The sequence below is a fragment of the Peromyscus californicus genome, unplaced genomic scaffold (genome assembly GCF_007827085.1).
Source record: "Peromyscus californicus insignis strain IS unplaced genomic scaffold, ASM782708v3 Scaffold_11__1_contigs__length_118956290, whole genome shotgun sequence".
Classification (NCBI taxonomy): domain Eukaryota; kingdom Metazoa; phylum Chordata; class Mammalia; order Rodentia; family Cricetidae; genus Peromyscus; species Peromyscus californicus.
In genome coordinates, this window is record NW_026294402.1 from 106,767,851 (window position 1) to 106,776,776 (window position 8,926).

At 42.1% G+C, this 8,926-nt stretch overlaps 1 protein-coding gene across 1 annotated transcript; it reads left to right on the plus strand.

Moving 5' to 3' along the window:
- The first annotated feature begins 2,297 nt into the window (after window positions 1-2,297).
- LOC128105014 (60S ribosomal protein L6-like) lies at window positions 2,298-3,225 on the plus strand. Its single transcript, XM_052729841.1, has one exon. The coding sequence runs from the start codon at window positions 2,319-2,321 to the stop codon at window positions 3,198-3,200; it is 882 nt and encodes a 293-aa protein (XP_052585801.1). The 5' UTR covers window positions 2,298-2,318; the 3' UTR covers window positions 3,201-3,225.
- The last annotated feature ends 5,701 nt before the right edge of the window (window positions 3,226-8,926 follow it).

Sequence of the window (8,926 nt, forward strand, 5' to 3'; positions counted from 1 at the left end):
CACAAGCGAGGGTCACCTGTGAAGAGGGAATCTCAAGTGAGAAAACAGCTCCATCAGACTGGCCTGTAGGCAAGTGTGTGGGGCCATTGTTTAATGATGATTGACATGGGAGGGCCCAGCCCACTGGGCAGCTGGCCCTAGGTGGTATAAGAATAGTAGCTGAACGTGAATCCAGAAGCATGCCAGTGCTTTGCTTTACATGGTTTCTCTACCAAATTTATTGAACCTGTTCTCAACACACAGATTTAATAACAGAATCTCTGTGGTTATATGTATTTCCCATCACCTGTGTTTCCTCTGGTTCTCGGTATCCTGAGCTTTTGATTTTGAGAGAAATTAAACAGACTAGACTCAACAGTTTTTTTCCCGGAAGAGCATGCTCATCCTGCTCTCAGAGAGATGAAGAGAGTACCTAGTCTCTTTTGCCTTTTAGCAAGGCTTGGTTAGAGTTCTATGTAGCTTTAATTTCATGGATTCATACTAAGTCTTGAAACCTTCCTTTTGAGCTGTGCCCTGCTTATTTGGTTCCCTCCTTCCTGAAAGTTTCTGGGATATAAATACTGTGTGGTGGTGAGGGATCTCCTTCTGGCTTGAGTGTCTCCTACTCCCCCACACCTTTCCTGCCAGGCTGTTCAGTAAGCTATAATAGACACTTTAGAAGTGGGTCTATATTTGGGAAACCTCTTGATTCCAGAGTCTTGAAATTGCAGAAGACAGAAGAACTTTTTGACTTACTCTTACATGTAAACTTGTGTGTGTGTGTGGCAGGGTGCCTGTGTGGCCTGTCATGTGTGGGGGTGAGAGAGCTACTGTGGGAGGCAGTCCTCCTCGTCTACAATGCAGGTCCAGGAGTTGAACTCGGGTCATCAGGATGGGTAGTAAATGCCCTTACCAGATGAGCCATCTTGTCAGCCCCATCACTGCACTCACATTCTCCATCCTGTAAGAGCCCTAGGAAGTAACCTCCATATCCGCAGCCTGCTAATCCCTCCCAGAGCACAAATCAACATTCACACCATCATGAGGGTCATGCTGTTTTGGGACTGACTTTGGAAAGTCAAAATACTGAGGCAAAGAGGTTTGAAAGAAACTCAGAAAACAAACACATACAACAACAAAACACTTGCCCGAAGACACAAATCTCATAATTGCTTCACAGGCAGCTGACACTTTGTAATGAACATCCCTACTTTTCAGAGCAATCCTAGGAAAATTGTTCTTTGTAGTATAGCTACTGGAATTACCAACAGAGCCTAGCATGTGCCCATCTTCACCTTCCTTTACTACATCAAGGCCTTGATCTGATTGTCCCTTTTTCCTAACAACTGCTTAAATACAAGTATCTTTGTCTACACAATCCACCCCCATTGCCTTTCAGCTATGACCATGTATCACCCCAAGGCCACCAGATAAAGTGATGGTCTTATTTTCCTTCCTCGTACTCCTTCTCTTTACTTCTGTCTCATTTCCACGTTCCAGCTGACCCTGAAAACAAGCTGGTCCTCCTGTCTCCAGGAGGTGTGCAGCCGTTTCAGCGAGCCTCAGCATCTCAGAGCATTCACTGCCAGAAAGCCTTTCTCTGGCCTGAGAATCTGACCTTGACTTTAGTTTGGGCAGCCTTCAGATCGGAAGACCACTACAGCAGCAGCTCAGACACAGCCGCTTCAGTGAACATGGATACGAGTCAAATGAAAACTCTTCCAAAACACTTTTTCAGTTTTGCATTTTCTATCTTATGTTTCTACACAAAGCTATTCTTCTGTAATATAACTAAAGCCAGGCTGAAGAGCTTAGAGGAAGGAGTTGGATAATGTAGATCATTGATAATGTTCTGGTTTAGAACTGAACATAGGAATGGGGGTCTGTTCTAATTTTGCCTGAAATGCTCTTCTAAGTATCATGCTAAGTGAAGCAAGGAACCTCACTGTTCATCCAACACTGGATCAAAATCTTTTATTTATCTTTCTTATGAATGTAAAAGACATCCATTGACATTTAGATACCCGTATCCCATCTTGAAGTCTTATTTTATGACAAAGACTGGGAAAAGGATGAAAATGTCATGTCATCAGCCCTTTCGGGACCGTAGAAGGATATGGTTCTATTATCTCGTGTTCTGATGAGAATGTTGTTCTTAGGATGAGGAATGGCCGCTCAATATATGTTCTGTCATGTTCTGTCACCAAACCTGAGAGCCAGGTTCAAAGAGAGGCACACTCATTTTCTGACCAAAAACGTTTTGATGCTTAAAATACCATGGGAACCGATTGCTTATAGACCGGAAGCCGGGACCTTAGTTCTCTTTCCCATCTTGCAAGATGGCGGGTGAAAAGGGCGAAAAGCCTGACACAAAAGAGAAGAAACCTGCGGCCAAGAAGGCTGGCGGTGATGCCCCTGCCGCTGGTGCCGCCAAAAAGGGTAACCCCAAGGTTAAAAAGACCAAGAAGGGGAAGCCCCACTGCAGCCGGAACCCTGTCCTGGTTAGAGGAATCGGCAGGTACTCCCGATCTGCTATGTATTCCAGAAAGGCCTTGTACAAAAGAAAGTACTCAGCTGCCAAAACCAAGGTTGAAAAGAAGAAGAAAAAGGAGAAGGTCCTTGCTACTGTCACAAAGCCGGTTGGTGGTGACAAGAACGGCGGTACCCGGGTGGTGAAGCTTCGAAAAATGCCCAGGTATTATCCTACCGAAGATGTGCCTCGGAAGCTGCTGAGCCATGGCAAAAAGCCCTTCAGTCAGCACGTGAGAAGGCTTCGGGCCAGCATCACTCCTGGGACCGTCCTGATCATCCTCACCGGGCGCCACAGGGGCAAGAGAGTGGTTTTCCTGAAGCAGCTGGCCAGCGGCTTGCTACTTGTGACTGGACCTCTTGCCCTCAACAGAGTTCCTCTGCGAAGAACACACCAGAAATTTGTCATCGCCACATCCACAAAAGTTGACATCAGCAAAGTTAAAATCCCCAAACACCTGACTGACGCTTACTTCAAGAAGAAGCAGCTGCGCAAGCCCAGACACCAGGAGGGGGAGATCTTCGACACTGAGAAGGAGAAATACGAGATTACAGAGCAGCGAAAGGCTGACCAGAAAGCTGTGGACTCGCAGATTTTGCCAAAGATCAAAGCTGTTCCTCAGCTCCAGGGCTACCTTCGATCTCAGTTCTCTCTGACGAACGGGATGTATCCCCACAAACTGGTGTTCTAAACTGCTAACAACCTAATTAAACAACTTCATGTTTCAAAAAAAAAAAAAAAAAAATACCATGGGAACCGCTTTGGCTGTACATAAAACGCACTCAGAAATGAAGTCCCCATGCAAGCAAATGACGGTGGCAGCCTACTTCCATTCTATGCTCAGGGAGGCATACTGGGGTTCACTCTGGACAGTCTCTGGAAAGTCACACAGAAAATCATACTGCAATTCCAGCTTCCATTTAAGTTACCCTATTAACTTTCTGTTAAATGTGTTTTCTTTCCATGTTTTAAAAAATTAATTTGAACATTTTATTATCAAAAAAAGAACTTCTTTGGCTGGAAGAAAAAATATTTTTTTTTTGGGGAAACTCTAATTGAAACATAGAAACAGTTTTGAACTTATAGACTTTTGGAAAGAAATGTGATTCTTCCCAAATCTATATAACAACCTTTTCGACTTTTTTTTTTTTTTTGCATAAGTTTAGTTCACAAAGTTTGCTATAAAACGGTGGGCTTGCACAGATCTCTGAAAATTATTCAGTGCTACAAACTAAAAGAATATTAAGGAGATCCCCACAAGACTGGTCTAAACAAAACCATATATTCATTCCTTTATTCTAAAACTCCTTTTTAAAGACAATGTCTTAATATGTAGACTATGCTTGAACTCAACACTCCTAATTTTGCCAAGTACTGAGATTACAGGCATTCACAACCATACCCAAATTCCATGTTGCCTTTTTTTCTCATTTAGTTATTGTGTGTATGTGTGTATAAGAGAGAGAGAGAGAGAGAGAGAGAGAGAGAGAGAGAGAGAGAGAGAGAGAGAGAGAGAGAGAGAGAGAGAGAACATGCACATGTGTATGTACATGTATGTCTCAAACAAAAACAAAACAAAAATCTCCAGACTCAACTTTCTTTTTTAAGTGTGGTTTTCTGGAAACTTTAAGATGCCCCACGAATATAAATCTGTTACTTTGTATTCTCAGTTGGACTTATTAGAAAAATCGACATTGCCTGAACCTAGGGCAGATAAAGGACAAACCTTCAGACACTGTTTATTGGCTAGATTGAAAGGAAAACTATAACAAGAATAAGTATAATCATAGTACCACACCAGTAATTGTGCCGGCGTTATCTTTACCATGCAGTTTACAGAACACATTTCACATATATTATCTCTTGATAGCTCTTTCAGAGAAAAACTTTAGAATCTATAATTAACTTTCCTAAAAGACTGCACATAGGAACTCACTGTGGGTGTGAGAGAAGACATAAGACCTGTGCAAACTCAAGACAGACTAAATCTCAACATGGAGGAGGAGGTGGGTGTGAAGTCCCAAACCCACCCAAAGAGCTTTTGCTTAGATACTGGGAGGGAGGAAGAGTCATTTTTCTTTAAGAGTCATCTCCTAGGAATTGGGCCAAACCATAGTGGAAGGTCACACATCCAAAATACATACCTACACAAATTGGAATTAATGAGTAAAAACAAACAAACAACCATGAAGTTTGGGGGCAAAGGAAGTGGAAGTACATCTGGGAGGAGTTGTGGGGTTGTGGATATAATGAAAACACATTATAGAAATTCTCAGAAAAACAATTAAAATAAATTTAATTTAAAAAATTTAAAGAAAATAATTGGGACCAAAAAAGACATAAAATATCCTTAGGTCTCAATTTTGAAATTTCAAGATTACAACAAACATACTTGCGTTCACTCATGTCAAAGATGCAATAAGATCCAGCAGTGAGAATATGCTATAACCACAGTCTACATTCATCCTGACCAGACTGGGGAAATCAAATGTCAGTATTTGTTCCATGAATGGAGTATGTAAGTTACAATTTTGTCCTTCAAAATCTAATGAGATCTTTCTGGTGACTCTAGAGAAATTAAATGTCCTCTCCTATTAAAAAAAAGTACACAACAAACACATCATGTGTTCTGCTCAATGTGCCTGAATCTCATTGTTGGAACTGAAGCATCCCATGAGAGATGGACAGAAGGATGTAGTTGAGCCTTCTCACTCCACACCCAAAGCTGACTACCCTCCCATTCCTCACTCAGTAATTATAATGTTCTTTTTATGTTGCTGTTAATAACTGTTAAGAATTGTATGAAGCCTAATTTTGCATACCAATGACCAGAAGACTGTATTCTCTCCTCCTTGGAAATACACACTACTTTTGCCACACACATCAGATAATCTGAAGAAGGCATTTGTTAGATTAGAAAAAGAGTATGGGTAACAATATAGACATGCAGGGTTAGATATTGTGACAGACACTCAGGGTTTATTAATTTCTAAAAGGTAGAAGTTATGAGAAATTGAAAGTTCAGACAGATGTGAAGTTGAAAATCAGGAGTATAACATAGAGGACTTTGCTTGACATACCGAGGAATACTGATTTAATTATAGAAGTGAATACTTAAACTCCACTAGTAACATCCAGTGATGGTTTTACATGTCTTGTTCAATCTATTGCTGGGATAAATTTTCATGAAGACTCTATTAATAAAAAACTATAAACCACTCATGTCCAGGCTGTTCATGTAGATCTCATTCCATTTCTCTGTCATTGGGCGATCCCTGTGTCTTTCTTGGGGTCCTGTTTTCCAGGTAGCCTCCCTGGTGATGTGAGTAGCAGACAATTCATCCTTGTTTCATGTCTAGTATCCTGCTATGAGTGAGTACATACCATGTTTGTCTTTCTGAGTCTGGGTTACCTCACTCAGGATGATTTTTTTCTAGATCCATCCATTTGTCTGCAAACCTCATGATGCCATTGTTTTTTTCTGCTGAGTAGTATTCCATTGTGTATATGTACCACATTTTGTTTATCCATTCTTCAGTTGAAGGGCATCTGGGTTGTTTCCATGTTCTGGCTATTACAAACAATGCTGATATGAACATAGCTGAACAAGTGCTCTTATGGTGTGGTTGAGCATTTCTTGGGTATATGCCCAAGAGTGGTATAGCTGGATCTTGGGGGAGATTGATTCCCAATTTTCTAAGAAAGCGCCATATTGATTTCCAAAGTGGTTGTACAAGCTTGCATTCCCACCAGCAGTGGAGGAGAGTTCCCCTAGCTCCACATCCTCTCCAGCATAAGGTGTCTTCAGTGTTTTTGATCTTAGCCATTCTGACAGGCGTAAGGTGGTATCTCAGAGTTGTTTTGATTTGCATTTCCCTGATGATTAGGGATGATGAGCAATTCCTTAAATGTCTTTCGGCCATTTGAGTTTCCTCTGTTGAGAATTCTCTGTTTAGTTCTATAGCCCATTTCTTAATTGGACTGTTGGGCATTTTGATGTCTAATTTCTTGAGTTCCTTATATATTCTGGATATCAGTCCTCTGTCAGATGTGGGGTTGGTGAAGATCTTTTCCCATTCTGTAGGCTGTCGCTTTGCCTTGTTGACCGTATCCTTTGCTCTACAAAAGCTTCTCAGTTTCAAAAGGTCCCATTGATTGATTGTTTCTCTCAGAGTCTGTGCTACTGGTGTTCTATTTAGGAAGTAGTCTCCAATGCCAATGCGTTCAAGACTACTTCCTACTTCTCTGGACATGAGTGGGGGTAATGAAAGGCGAGGGTCGAGGGAAAGAGAGCTTGGGGGAGCGGGAGATCCCAGCTGGATCAACAACAGAGAGGGAGAACAAGGAATAGGAGACCATGGTAAATGAAGACCACATGAGAACAGGAAGAAGCAAAGTGCTAGAGAGGCCCACAGAAATCCACAAAGATACCCACACAACAGACTGCCGGCAATGGTCGAGAGACAGCCCGAACTGACCTACTCTGGTGATGGGATGGCCAAACACCCTAATTGTTGTGCTATAAACCTCATCCAACTACTGAGGGATCTGGATGCAGAGATCCATGACTAGGCCCTGGGTGGATCTCTGGGAGTCCAATCAACGAGAATGAGGAGGGTTTATATGAGCGAGAATTGTTGAGACCAAGGTTGGATAAAGCACAGGGACAAATAGCCAAATGAATGGAAACACATGAACTATGAACCAATGGCTGAGGGGTCCCCACTGGATCAGGCCCTCCGAATGGGTGAGACAGTTGATTGGCTTGATCTGTTTGGGAGGCATCCAGGCAGTGGGACCAGATCTTGTGCTCATTGCATGAGTTGGCTGTTTGAAACCTGGGGCCTATGCAGGATTGTTTGGCTTGGCCTGGGAGGAGGGGACTAGACCTACCTGGACTGAGTCTACCAGGTTGACCTCAGTCTGTGGGGAAGGCTTTGCCCTGGAGGAGATGGGAATGGGGGGTGGGGCGTTGGGGGGAAGGTGAGGGGGACGGGAGGGGGGAGAACAAGGGAATCTGTGACCGATATGTAGAACTGAATTGTATTGCAAAATAAATTAAAATAAATTAAAAAAAAATGTAGAAAAAAAAAAAAACTTTAAACCACAGCATGTTATTCATTGTGCCTATATCATTTTCAACATCAATATCAAGAGACAGAGGTAGTCATTTGGAAGGTGCCTCTGAGAGGCACGGCTGTACTCCAAATGACTTCTACCTTAAAAATGGACAAACAAATACACAAACAAAAAATAGACATTCAAAAAATTCCTACATCTTCTTTTTTTCGTTTTTTTTTTTTTTTTTTTTTCTTTTTCGAGACAGGGTTTCTCTGTGTAGCTTTGCGCCTTTCCTGGAACTCGCTTTGGAGACCAGGCTGGCCTCGAACTCACAGAGATCCACCTGGCTCTGCCTCCCGAGTGCTGGGATTAAAGGCGTGCGCCACCACCGCCCGGCATAAAATTCCTACATCTTCAAAGAACAAACTCTGCGGATAAAACAAGTAGAAAGATGAGCTCACTCTCTTTGGTGGAGAAAATCCCACAATTAGCTGAATTAACTTAGTCCTTGAATTCCTGTTTACATTTTGAAGTAGCAACATAAAATCCACGGGGGGCTGAAATCTACCTAAAATATTTAAATGTAGTTATTGATATGGGAGTAAAATTAAAATCTCAATCATTTTAAAAAATTAACTGCTTGCATTTGAATACAGTTCTGGTTTAGGTACATTTTCACAGTGTGGAAAGGTCTGTGGTCCTGGGTACCCTTTTAGAGGAAAATTCTCTTAGCTTTTGTATTTGTGGTCTTTATTTTTTCATTATTAACAGGAACTAGCCTGTGGTTTTTGAAATTCCTTCCAGACCTGCTGTGTTTATAGTTTATTCTTGGTTGTGAAGAGTAGAGGGGATTTTTTTTTTTTCCATATGGTGTGTTTGAGGCTACTAGTAAAAGATTTTCTTAGAAAATCCCAAGCTCTGGACCTGCCTCAGCTGAATGCCCACGGCTTCACTCATGCCTCATGGGAGGCCATATCTTTTCAGAGGAAGGGGTAGGAAATGGCCTGGGGGAGAAGGCAGAAGCCCACCCCAACATGGATAATGACACAAAAGCTTTATCCCTGGGGGTCCCTATGTGACTTGCAATCAGCTCTGCTGATGAAATCTGAGGGTCTCTTCTTCCCAGTAGTCCCACTGCTTACATAACTTTAGGAATGGGAGTTGGAAATCCTGTAAATTTTAGGGACTTCCTGGTATTGGGAATTGTTTACTTTCTAAAGCCCTAATGAGCCTCCCTCCAAGAGGGAGCCTTCATCCAAGAGGATGAAAATGCTGAGCTGTACCTCTGCTGTATGGGACTCCTGCATCTGTCATATCCTGATTTTTATATCTTGTTAATATCCATGCACAGGACAT

What these genes read in the sequence shown, in the direction of transcription:
- LOC128105014 (XM_052729841.1), top strand. Translation starts at nt 2,319, where the DNA reads ATGGCGGGTGAAAAGGGCGAAAAGCCTGACACAAAAGAGAAGAAACCT.